Genomic DNA, 13,161 nt, shown 5'->3' with positions numbered 1-13,161 from the left:
GCCATTTCAGAAGGTCACTGCGTTTACGGGCCCTGATGTAGTTCAAAAGGTGTTAAACATTGACTAGACTTCCTCCCTCTGGTCCCAAATATTTCCCTAAAAAAAAAAAAACCCCCCTTCCTGAGCCAGAGCTCCATCCTCTTGGCTGATATCCAGCGACAAAGATAAGATGTGGGGCACTTAGCCTGGCATCGGCATGGGAACCCTGTCGCCTGGAGGCCTGAATAATTCAGCGCCCGAGATAAATTTACTGCTTATGAAGTCATGGCAAAAAAAAGACAGAACAGGGCTTTATTATTATCTATACCGTTTTTATGTGCATACCTAATTTCCTCTTAGAGTTGCTTTAATGTAGTGTGAGAAACCTTTCTTTAACGCCAGCGACACCCTCACCCAGAGAGCTAAAGTAAACACACCGGAGTCAATATTTGCACCAGGTTCTTGTGCTGCTTATTCATGTCCTGCACTGTCAACCGCATCTGTCTGACAGGTTTAACACCCCAAAGCTGTTCTCTGTGTGTGTGTGTGTGTGTGTGTGTGTGTGTGTGTGTTTTTATAAAAGGCAGGTTTGCTTTGAGCCCATACAGCCATGGTTGGGTTGACGTCACCTTGTGTGCTATCAGGGTTTTCTTTTCCACTGCATGTAAATGTTGCTTCCTCCCAGTCAACACTTTGAAAGTCGATCCTCCCTCAAGCGCTGTCAAATGACACCAGCAGCAGCTGCGTGTCACTCAAAAACTTGTTTAAGCGCGTCCTGGTCAGAGCAGTTAGGCATCTGTTCATAATTGAGCAGAAGTAATAACCGAAATTAGCAGATTTTTTATTGTCTCTTTGCGTGAGCGAACCCGACTCGGAAGGTCAAGAGGAGACAAAAACGAGTCAAGGATTTGCTAATGCTCCAAAACACCTCTCCATCCCCATCTCATCTCCATTATCTGGAAATAATATGATAGAGAGCCCCGAGGTCGTCGGACTACCTACTCGAGATGAATAAGACAAATCATCTTTTCATTACGCCCGCGAAAATGGAAGAGAGAAGGAGCGAGGAGGGGTGCCGAGATGAGAGAGGGGATGAGAAAGAATAGAATATGAAGACGGATGGTTCACAGAGATGAGGGAGAAGTTAAGCCTGCAGGTCAGAGGACTTTTAATATCTCAACTGGTATACAGTGTATGATTAAATGACAACAATAAAGTCAATTAAATATTGTGGTTTGATATGTGTTAGTCGTCTTTATTTCTTTCATTATACGATAAAAACACAACAAAACTGTCCCAAAATATGAATAACAAGTATGTTTTTTTTAAATATGAGGCACAATGAAATGACATTCACAAGTTGGAAGGAAACATGCCTACAATGATATGTTTTGATCCCAGAAATCTGGGGAAATTATATATTTGGATGATTAGCTCATGATGGCTATAAAGGGCTACTCTTTAGTATCGCAATTCAATAAAGGACTTTTTAGTCCTACATTTCCCATAATGCATCTTTTCATGGTTCATGATTTGAGTGCTCCAGAGATGACGTATTTTTTGTAGTCTTACCAGAAAAGTCAGCATCGCCCTGGGGTTCCCTCGACAAAATGCCGATGGGATTTCTTCCATTGGGTTTTGGATGATTGCGTAAAATAAGCTGTGTGGCGAACACACATTTAATATACACGTTTGTTCAGCAAGATATTCTTCACGAATGAACACCACTTTTACGATTTTTGAAGTGTGAATGCAATCACCAGAAGTGAAAAGCTAACGTTAGGCTATAAACGAACTACATGAACGCGAGTAAACACAACGAGGCTGTAAAGGCGGACGACTCGGCGTGATGACGTTTAGTAGTCTCATTTCACCACTTGTTAGCAACCGCCTTTTTTAAGACACATAAAGGCTTCAATATTCACAAGTGGGGTATTTACGGATGTATTTTATGTCGTAGAACAAAACGTTAAAGTCTCTTCAGCTTGTGTTAACCGCAGACCTTATTTCAGGCATCTAACTAAAAACCCATTGACTTCCAGACGAGGGAACCGGAGGTGCTAACATGCTAACTCATTTCCGTGTTTTAGGACTCATTCCTGTAGCACTCTATGTGGAGACCAAAACAAAGCTAAAAGAAGAGCGACATGATTGCTAATGTTGCTCAAAGTCTGCTGAATGTGTAAACAGGCAACTCTTTGCTAATACGTTCGCCAAAACAACATTATGAGTTGATAAAATGTTTTTTAAAAAAACAACTAAAAGAAACAATGAATGCGGGCTTAAAGATTTAGTAATGCCTATCTGACACATGGGAAATCTGGCAGATCACCAGTGACCTTGAAGGGTTGGAGCAGACTGGCCTGTAAAATAACACTTTAAGAGAAAACAAAGAGTGAGCAGCCATGTTTGAATGTTCGACCCAGAATACTGCCCTCTCTTCTTTATTAGAGAACAGGCTGGAAGATAAACACTAAGGCACACTTTGTTGCTTAACTCCTATCACATCTGCTAATGCTCCAATCTACTTCCCGGTTCTGTGACCGCTATTATCAGTCTGTTCCTACTTCCTGTTTGGGAATGACAACCTACAATTTAATCTCAGACTTGCTGTTTCTATTTCTGGGGTGCAGTTTTATCAATTAAATGACCGATGACATGCAAAAGCTTCACCTCCACATTCACAGACATATGTACACACATCGTCGGCATATTGAGTAACAAGTCCATGGTTCAGGCTTCCTTGACATGAAGCAGCCGCCCTGCATAAACGCCCTTGAGTAAGGCACTATTGTAAATCTATATGAAGAGGAAATGGTGTGCATCACAAATAGACACACAATCCCCCTTTTCTGCTTGTAAAATAACTGGCTGGTGTGACTCTGTATGTCACTCTCGCCACCGTCGTCCTCGCCATCCGCAGCACTTTTGGCTCCCCGCGGAGCGGGAATGTGGAAGGACAACTCCCCGGTCGACTTGGCTCCCTCCAGCGCTGATGTTTTAATGTCCTTGTTTGGGTTTGGGTTTTGTCCAGATGTTGTTTTTCTCCTGTGGATTGCTATCGTTTCTCTTTGTCCACGTCGTCCGTCTGCTCCTGCAGAAGGAAATAATCTTGATTTAATACAGAATCATTAATAATCTCCAGATTATTCTGCCATCAGGTTTGTTTAAATTCTCGGGTTGAAGGCATTTTTCTTTCTCACACAGTCAATATGAGAAAGCTCAAAGTCAATATGTGATGTGTTGTGTTTATACTGCAGCATTATGTACAATATTGTAGCATTATGTGCATAATTTACATGTGATTTACTGCTTTATTTCTATTGTCTTACATTTATTTATGTCTATATAAGAGCAATTGTAACGTCCCAATTTTCTGATTCTGATAAACATGTAATCAAATATATTTTGTGCATGTGAGGTTTCAAAATGATAAATTATGTCTTTTGTAACTTTAGCCAACTGCGAATATCATCGTCAGTTTTCAACAAATCCAATCACCAAAATGTTGAACATTTTGCAGATGATCGAATGCAACTATCAAACGTATCCTCATACAACAGTTCGTATGATACCCTACGAAAAGTTATTCTCATTTTTCGTGCGTTTTCCTACGAATGTCAAGCAACACGTGTCAATTTCCGCATGTTTGATGCATACAGTCTTTTCAAAATAAACTTTCACCGTCACAGGAAACAACTTGGTTAAGTTTAGGCAACAAAACTAGTTAGTTAGGTGTAGGAAAAGATCGTGGTTTGGGTTAAAATACCTACCTAAGTGGCGTTACATAAGTACAGTAGTTACGTGACAGATAAATCAACATTGACTTCTAGTTTCCTGGGCGAAACTCCGGTAAACCCTATGCACCGTTTGTCGCTCTTTGTACTTTCTAATTCACGATTATGTGGATTAAATACGCATTGACTTTGCAGGATATATCCGAATGATGACTAATTTTTTGGTCACAAAAGAATCTGAAAAGAAAATCAACCACGAGGACATTTTCTGTGCTGCGTCAACAGGAAGACACAACTCCTCTGCATACTAAACAATAAATTAAACACAGAGGAGAGACGAGCGGAGGCTGTTCATGATCACCTGGAGCATTGCAATTTCATAACCAGAGTTTCCTGTGATGTAAACAGAAAACAGCAGAGCTGGAGGATGATTATTGCTGCGGTTGGATGTTTCAGTGGCTCTTTATCATGAATGTTTAAACACTTTATTTAGCTACAATCACATTAACTTTACCTAATACAATAATTGACATGTAGGCTATGTCTGCTGTTTTTTGTTCAGTGTTAATATTTTTTAATTATTTTTTTTTTTGTTTTGTTTTATGATTGTTATTCTAAATCATGGACTCGCAAGGCATCTTCTTTTTTCTCAATGTTATACATTCTTTGGGGATTTTGGTGTTTTCGTAGTAATTTATATACTGGCTCTTTATTTGATATTAGGAGTCTATACAATAAAGTTGACTTGACTTCTGCTTTCAACATGTGTAAATGTACTATATACTGTTTTATAAGCTATTTTTTCAGGAAAATAAAATAAACATTTCCTAGCTCCAGCTACTCAAATGTGAGGATTTGCTGCTTCTCTTTTGCTTAGGCGACAGTAAACTGAATATTGTTTAGTTTTGGAGTGTTGGTCGGACAAAACAAGACATTTAAAGAAGTCACATTTGGCTTTAGCATATAGTATCAGGCATTTTTCACTATTTTATAGACCAAACAATTGAAAGCTTAAAGAGGACCTGTTATGCTTTTGTGCTTTTTCCCTTTCCTTTAGTGTGTTATATAGTTTTTGTTGTGCATGTAAAAGGTCTGCAAAGTTACAAAGCCCAAAGTCCAGGCCAAAGGGAGTTACACTGCTCCTGAACTGCCTGAAACAACCATAACATGGTGATGTCACCAAGTAATACATTTGCATAATACCTGCCTAACGGCTAGTTTGGCACGCCCTCAAACAAAGCTAGTTAGAGCGGAGCTGTAGCGGAGTCCTAAGAGTTTGGTTCAGTTGACCAATCACAACAGAGGGCCGGGTGACCAATCAGAGCTCAAACAGAGCCCAAACAGAGCATGCAAACATGTTCTAGTAGAAACCCAAAATACAAGTATGCACCTGAAAATAAGCATCACAGGTCCTCTTTGAATCAAGACAATAATCAGCAAATTCATAGATAAAAATAGACATTAGTTGAAACCCTTATACAGTTACAACACATATCAAAAAAGGTGCCTAAATGCTTTGTGCTATTATTTATCAAAGCCGTAACATTCTCTATTTTTTGTGATATTTAACAATTTGTCAAAACAATGCATAAAAAGGCAGGATGTCACCAAGATCTGTGAACATGCTCATTATTAAACAGCATAGACAAGCAAGTATGCACATGTTGAATACATAAGCAACACGTATTTATACACAGGGTGTGTATGAGCTGGGAGGAGCCCGATGGGAGACGAAGACAAAGCAGGACACAGATGAAGAAGTTTCCAGGATACAGACCTGCTGGGACTCGGACGTCGTCCGGCTCTTTGGCTCCGCCTCCGTAGGAGACGAAGGAACGCTCCCATTGGAGTCTGTTATTAGCAGCGTCCGCCTCTCCCGGGTCGGTTTTTCACACTTTGTCACCCGGAACCTGCGAGGCGAAGAGAAAAAATAACAAGGTTTTGATTGTTTTTGCAGTCTGGGAAATGAGAGCTGCAGAGTTGGCTCATTAAAACAAACTCCTGCTCCTTGCTGCATGTGGGAAACCACTGGCCGAAATGTGCAGCGTATACTGTTGAACCCTTTCAAGAAAGTTTTTAAAAACGATCCCGGTGGGTTATTATTCTAGGTCGAAATAAAGTAGAACTTAGCTGCCCATCTCCGCTGTTGTTGTTGCTTCTGCTTCTTCTCACTGATAATACACACCTTAACTTTACACCTCGCTCTCATCCACCCAGCCACTCAAATGCACCTGTGCGCACACACACACACACACACACACACACACACACTCACACGCTCCAAAGCTTTAATTAAATCAGCAAATGAATATTCGTATCCAGGTCATGCTGACCCCTCCGCGTACGCAGCCATTCATCTGGGTGTGCAAATGAAAAGCAACCTCTCTGCATCCCAATCAGCTCGCAGCAGGACATTAAGGATGAGGAGAGCGCTCGCTGCGTGGCGGGGATGAGGCTGAAACGCTTTCCTGGGTTAACTAGTGGACTGAGGAATATTCTCTTTACTTTAAACATCTTGGACACAGTTTTAATAATGGTAGCATACTGCCAGGGTGTAATTCCTAATGTGGAGTTTTTGTCTTAAACCCACTTTCAAATACTGGAGAGCAATGGAAAAGGGTCCATCTTTTAAGGTATGATATCCAGAGCATTAATACAGCAGCAAACAACTATTTGCTATGTAAAGATATAGAGGAGTAATGTCTACCTGAGCAGAGAATGAAGTCATTCTCCCTCTGTGTATGTGTTGTAATCCGAGCTTCTCTCTCTCTCTCTACTTTGTTGACATAGTCGGGCCGGTCACGCGCGCTTTTTGAGCATGTTCATGCATGTGAGTGTGCTCCACTGGCAAGCTGCTCTGCACTGCTCTCATACGGTGGTTTCAGGGAGGAACCAGAAGGCGGGAAGCGTAGCACCCAGCCTCTGGTCACCTCACAAACAAGGATGTTTTCTTAAATTTATAACCCTTAAGAGTTTTCATAAAACCAAACCCCCTTTTTGATACCATATGATCTATATTTTTTCAGCAATAGCAATTCAATGTATTTACATTCAGTAATTATCTCTCTATATAGCAGCTTTCATTGTTAGTGGCGGAGTACAACATTTCCGTGACGGATTTAGATTGTCTTCACGAGCATGAGGGAGTCACAGGAAAAAGATGCGTGCATGTAATCCAGCAGTTTTATCTCATCGATATCAGCCTCACTGGCACTGTACTGTTCACTCGCTTTACTAGTGTTGTCAAAAATATATCAATACTGAATATTTGAAACAGTTTCAATACTCATTTTCCACAGTATTGATACACAGGTACCAGCTGCGCTTTCTGCTCTCTCTTCTATCCGACAGCGAATTGACACACACTTATCTTTTAATAAAAATCGAAAATTTGATGCCCTCAATGTTTTTCCCCGTGGTGTCGAATATTTTTCAAGGTATCGTATCGAAGTTATAAATTCCAGTATCGCGACAACACTGCTCTTTACACCGCATCAGAGCTGTATTAAATTACTGCTAATGCAAACAGAATATCCTTTTTCTGCTGCTTCACATTAAAAGCATTCAACTGACAAAACACAGGGTGGCTTTTATTGTGAAGCAGCCACATGAAAAAGGAAAAAGGTGCATATTGAACGACTGGGAGCTACAGAGAACAACACACAGGAATACATACAGGTAACATATTCAAAATGCAACACTAGCTAACGCCCAGACTCTGGTGAGAACAGGAGAACTCTTGCATGTTTCTGATCAAAAAAGGAAAATATTTTTAGTACAAAAAGTAGTGTAAAAAAAGACCCACACACTGTCAACCACTTGGACTCACAATAACAGCTGTTCTTTTGTTCTTTCACAGTTTAAGATTTGATGCAAGACTTTCTGGAGAACTTTGTAGTGATTGTTGAGTACAAAAGAAGCAAAATCAGATCCTTTGTGAGCCCTAAAATACAATTAAATTCAGGAATCAAGCTTTCAATAAAAGATATAATGTGTCCAAGGACTGAGCTTTCCTAAGGCCTCCTGATGAAGAAAGTCTTGTATGATGGGAGCGCCAGCATCTGTTTGAAAATCCATCATAATGAGTTTGGAAAAAGGCTACACTTTGTTGAAACGGTGGACGGACAGATGTGGTCAACAGGGACCCACTGATATCTCTCGATTCTGACAGGCTGGGAGGTGTGGGCCTCTCCTGTTTAATGTGTTTTTAACAGGGCTTGTTGCCACGGAGCAGCGGCTCCACGACAACACAGGTTAACCACTGAAGCTTCGCACTAAACCTCAACAGCAGCATCTATTTTCCCAGGCTTCACCCTGACTGTGCACATGTGCATTTTCCAGGTCACTGGTCTGGTGTCAAAGTGCACGGCAATCTTAGTCGGTGTAATTAAGTGTGGATTTTTTTAGGGTTAATGTTTAATTGTTAATGTTGTGTGTGAACTAATACCTAATATGCCTCTGGGGGCAAACTGCTTTAATGTATATCTGATAATTAAAGCACCTTATGTGGTACGATTCTATAAGAAAATCGTCGTAAAAACTCTTTTTGTTTTCTGCCTCCTCGACTCAAAACACACACACACACCTGCCCACCTGCCCACAGCCAGGACCGTGACCTCTCCGAGTTGGCTGCGGCGCTGCTCCGTCTTGCGGGCCGACGGCCTCCTCATCAGCGGCCACTTCTTCTGGCTGCAGCGGGTGCAGATGTTCTTCTGGCCGCCGAGGCCGCCGATGGTGTGCAGGTGGCTGCAGGTGTGCTTGGCCGCCCACGGGGGCGCGCCCGGCGATATGGGAGTCATCGGAGGCGTCGGGGTGTTGGGAGAGGTCGGGGTGAGCGGAGGCCTGAAGACGAAAGGAGACAGAAAATTAGTGTTCAAGTTTGGTGGCACAATTGTTATCAATAAATGACACATTACAGCACGTTAGTTATGAGAGTGATGGCCTACTTGGAGAGCACAAGCCAAATAATGCAGCCCCTGAACAATAAACATGCAACAAAGAGGGAAATTAACCAAGAACTATCTTATAGGTCAGCAGAACGTTTCGACATCTAAACATTAAATTGAACGAAAAGTAGTCGTCTATTCAGATCAGCTGTCACAAGTGCAGCTTTGAGAGGAGGGAGACCTTTCACACACTAACAGCTGACCTACATTCAAAAGCAGTTTTCATTTTACAGAGATGAATTCGGCGGCAGCGCTTCCTTTATCGCTGCAGAAATGACACATGGTTATCTCGTATCTTCAAACAAATACCGACGAGCTCTTTGAGAGCGATCGCTCTGAATGACGATTCTGTTTAAACAGTAATAAAGGAGAGGGATTGTTTGGACATCCGATCAGTTGAGAATTAGCTGTAAAAAAAGAAGGTGATACGCCGCACGCTGCTTCTCTCCACTTTCATACAGTATATTTATCTTAGAAGCGAGCTAACAGGGACTAATTGAGGCCGTCTGTTTGAGCACTCGCGTCGTTTTTCACGAGAGGAACTGTGTGTGTGAATGTTTTATGACCCCGGAGAGCAGCTCCTTTCACATTGTTTACACACAAAAGGTAGAATAAACAGTGTTCCTACTCACTGACATGCTCGTATAATATATACCGTATGTAGAACTGTGCATGTGTGTCGGGGGACCGACGGCATAAAGAGTCACATATCTTTGATCTGTGTCAGGAGGAGGAGGTAGAAATGGACTCTTATTGTAAAGAGGGATGCTACGAAACAGTGTATGGCCACAAGTATGTGGACAGCTGAACATCATATGTGATTATTGAACACCTCGTTCCAAAAACGTGGGCGTTAATGTGCTGCCGTAGCAGCCTCCACTCTTTTAGTAAGGCTTTTCATGACACTTTGGAGGCCACGTTCAGACCGGCTTTAGCGCTCTGCGTGGAAGTCAGCCCCCTGATTCGTTTGAATGAGGCCACTCGCAGCAGGGGTGCCGACACAGAGGGCTTCGTTAAAAAAAAATAAAACGCCTCATCCTAATATCAATACTGGTCCCATACATTCAGTACTTTTTTATTTTGTGATAAAAGTCGTACACAAGTTGTAGTTGCTGCGGAGTCAATTAGCGACGTTCAGTCCTACAACGCCACTTGACAGTCCCCGAACTATTGAAAGGTTTTACCCAGAGAGCAGGAACTATTTTTGCCACCTGATGATTCACTAAATTTGGTTCCTGGTTCCTCCTGTTGAAACCATAGACTGTATAAAATATGAACGTAGTAAAAATTCCCCCCCTACAGTTGTCATGAACGGAGAAATTAGCTATAGAGACCAAAACTGTCTGTTATACCAGGCTGTAAACAGGTTTATTTCTGCTGTAAAGTTGGACATTTTAACATGGGAGTCTATGGGGATTCACTCACGGCCATTCGAGGAACTGCAGATTTTGGCACTTTGCTTCATTTCTCAACGCCGGAGGTTGCTGCTTGGTCTAAACTCAAGGTCAAGTTACAGAGTTTCTCTAAAAGGTTCTTGGTCCCCTGGGAAAGTTCCTGCAGCATAACAGCCTTGTCCAAACCAAAAATACACAGACTTGACACAAGGGGTGTCATATTTGTTAGTGTAAACCGGTGGTTCCCTACCTGGGGGTCAGGACCCCACAAGAGATTGCAAGTCAACTTTCATACACACATATTTGTGCAACACAAAATGATGTTAATTTTTTGGAGATATGTCTCTAATCTTTGCATTTTTTCCCCCTTGCAATAATCATAGACGTTCCATGCAGGGTTGGGCGATATTTTCGCGCAGGTGTGTGGCACTACAACTGCTGTAGTTTCAGTTGAGAGATCAGCTGTTGGAGCGGCGGAGCATCGTAAAACTCACTTCATTCAAACTTGACAGAAACAAAATAAAACTCAAAGCTGTCTTGGTTAAAAACAATTAAAAAAAATAAATCAGCCAAGAAAAAAACAACCGACAATAGCCGATATATTCGTCCAATCGCCAAACCTATTTTCAGGCCTTTTTGAAAAGTAAAAATCAGTCTTTTGATGAACTGGTAAAATACTGGTAGACATATGCAACCAGTGAGATGGGGAAAAACGAGCCGACGTCGCTTTGCTTTAAGTTTTCACAAGCCAAAAAAGTTGGTGTAAACAATGTGTGAGTACGTGCATCTCAAAAAATATGCATTTATGATCATGTACGGCCGAGTGTGAGGATTCCTGACGAGCAGAGGTATGAATCATCAGGAGGAAAAAAAAAAAAAAAGATATGGCAAAGCAAAGGGGAGATGGACTGATGTGAAGAACAGAGAGCATCTAGTGGGAAGGGGACTGAGGGACGGTGACGAGGAGGCTGGAGTACTGATGGGGAGAGAGCAGCACCGAGGCGAAGGGTAGTTAAGCACCAAATCTGGAGAGGCAGATAGCGAGGCCTGGCCACACTACAGTCACTCTCCTTCTGGTAGTCTCTCTCCTTTTTCCTCCCTCTCTTTCTGCCTGTCTGTCCGTCTCCCCTTCCACCCTTAAGTGTCCCATAAATTACCCCCAGCACCGATACCCCTCTTCCCCCCTATTCCTCCATCTCTAAGTGATCCACTGGCAGGCAGCCCAACCTGGCTGGGAGAAAAGATATGAAGAGTAACAGCGAGAGAAAGAGGGGAGTACTACAGAGAAGCCATTTGAACAAACAAAAAAAAGTGACGGAGAGAAAAACAATATGTGGGAAAAGAGATTTGGAGAAAGAATGAAGAGGCGAAACACATGAAAGTGACGTCGGGGGAAAAATGTGTGCGACTGCAGATTTCTGCTGATTCTTCCAGGACGCCTGATGTGACTGAGCAGAACGCTTCAATACCTAATACGCTCCTGCCATTTGTCCACGCTGTTTCTTCACAACAAAGGAGAACATCTCCGCTCTCTCTTTATCTCTCTCCTTTTCCTCCCAGAACAATATGTAGCGGGACGGGAAAGATGACAGGAGGAGAGAGAGAGAGGGGGGAAAACATACTCCACTAACTCGATTTACTCACACTCCTCTACTGTCACAGGCTTCTCCTCCTCCAATCTGTCTATCAGCCACGACTCCGCTTATCTCGGCGGCGAAGCAGAGTGAAGACGTCTAATCTCAGCTCGTACCGTACAGCTCCCGTTCCTTATGATGCAGGGTCGTTTCAAGTGGGCGGCCTTTTGATTTGAGATGTGAATGTCAAAATGTGAATGAAATCAATTTTTCGAGGGTTGATTGCTTTTCCACTATTAATAAGATCCTGGACATCAGACGCAGGCTAAGGCTGCAAATAACGATTGAAACTTCGCTTTTTGACTGTTAGCTTTGTCATTGTCGCTACGCTTTTCCATTCTCGCACGACACATATGCAGTTTACAATGATAACAGGCTGATTTACCATCAAAATTCATAGTAATGTTTTTAAACGATGCCTCTTTGATTTCACAAAGATGTAGACAAAAACAGCTTCTAGCCAATGAAGGTGGATAGTTACAGTTAGAAAATGTCTGAAATGACAACTGTAACAAGCCGTTTTTAATCAGCTGTGGCTTGCTAGATAAGTATTGTTGTATCTAGGGCTGCGACTAATGATTATTTTCATTGTCTTTTAATCTGTTGATTATTTTCTCGATTAATCGCTTAGTTGTTTGGTCTATAAAATGTCAGAAAATGGTGAAAAATGTTGTTTTCAAAAGCCCAAGATGACGTCCTCGTAGGTCTTGTTTTGTCAACAACTCAAAGATATCGTTGAGGAGTAAAGAAGCCAGAAAATATTCACATTTAAGAAGCTGGAATCAGAGAATTTTGACTTTTTTTCTTTAAAAAAATGACTCAAAGCGATCATCAAAATAGTTGGTGATTAATCTAATAACTAACTGATTAATCGTTGCAGCTCTAATGTGATATAAAACACGGGAAAAGCATCAAATCCTTACATTTGAGAGGCTGGAACGATACGATAAATTAACCAATTGTTTCTAACTAATGCAGGCCGCCCTATTTGTAAAGCCTCTAGGACAAAGGAAACCTACAGCTTCTTTGCCCAATGCGCTCTTTTTTAAGTGTCACTGTGTTCTGGCTGAGAATCCAATAAGGAAACAAGCCAACAACTGTGCTCAATATGCTTTAATAATCCCACAGTCTAGTGATATGGGGCATGGTAGCATTTCGGGGAAGAGTCCCCAGCTGCTCGCCCTCAATCAAACCCTGCCAATCTGGAAAAGTATCAGAAGAGAAATGTGGCCTGATTGCCTTGTTGTGTTCATTTCCTGCCCTGGCTACTCTCATTTCAGTCACTTCAGCCACTTCAGCTGTGACAACCAACAGGCTTCCAAGGAGGCTTATGGTGCCATCTGGTGGTCGCAGATGGGAGAAACAGCACGAGAGGACACTCACCCATCTGAGTCGATGCTGTTTTCACAAACCATGGCTTTCAGAGCGTCTGTGTTTGCTGAAAAGAGAGAGAGAGGGGAAAAACGTTACA

At 42.0% G+C, this 13,161-nt stretch overlaps 1 protein-coding gene across 2 annotated transcripts in view; it reads right to left on the bottom strand.

Annotated features, from left to right (window-relative positions):
* Positions 1-1,205: 1,205 nt before the first annotated feature.
* The window catches only part of rell1 (RELT like 1), a 29,398-nt gene continuing 17,442 nt past the window's right edge, over positions 1,206-13,161 (bottom strand). Inside the window, exons 4-7 of one of the 2 annotated variants that reach the window (XM_074624125.1) lie at positions 13,074-13,128; positions 8,310-8,558; positions 5,494-5,626; positions 1,206-3,073 (exon numbers count right to left, since the gene is read on the bottom strand). In XM_074624125.1, coding sequence (XP_074480226.1) covers positions 3,038-3,073; positions 5,494-5,626; positions 8,310-8,558; positions 13,074-13,128 — 473 coding nt within the window. In that variant the 3' untranslated portion in view covers positions 1,206-3,037. Of the gene's footprint in view, positions 3,074-5,493; positions 5,627-8,301; positions 8,559-13,073; positions 13,129-13,161 lie in introns of both variants that reach the window. The other variant, XR_012592495.1, reaches the window with a different exon arrangement.

The sequence above is a fragment of the Sebastes fasciatus genome, chromosome 22 (assembly GCF_043250625.1).
Source record: "Sebastes fasciatus isolate fSebFas1 chromosome 22, fSebFas1.pri, whole genome shotgun sequence".
Lineage (NCBI taxonomy): Eukaryota > Metazoa > Chordata > Actinopteri > Perciformes > Sebastidae > Sebastes > Sebastes fasciatus.
The sequence above is the reverse complement of the archived record's forward strand: the minus strand, read 5'-3'. Positions and strand labels throughout refer to the sequence as shown.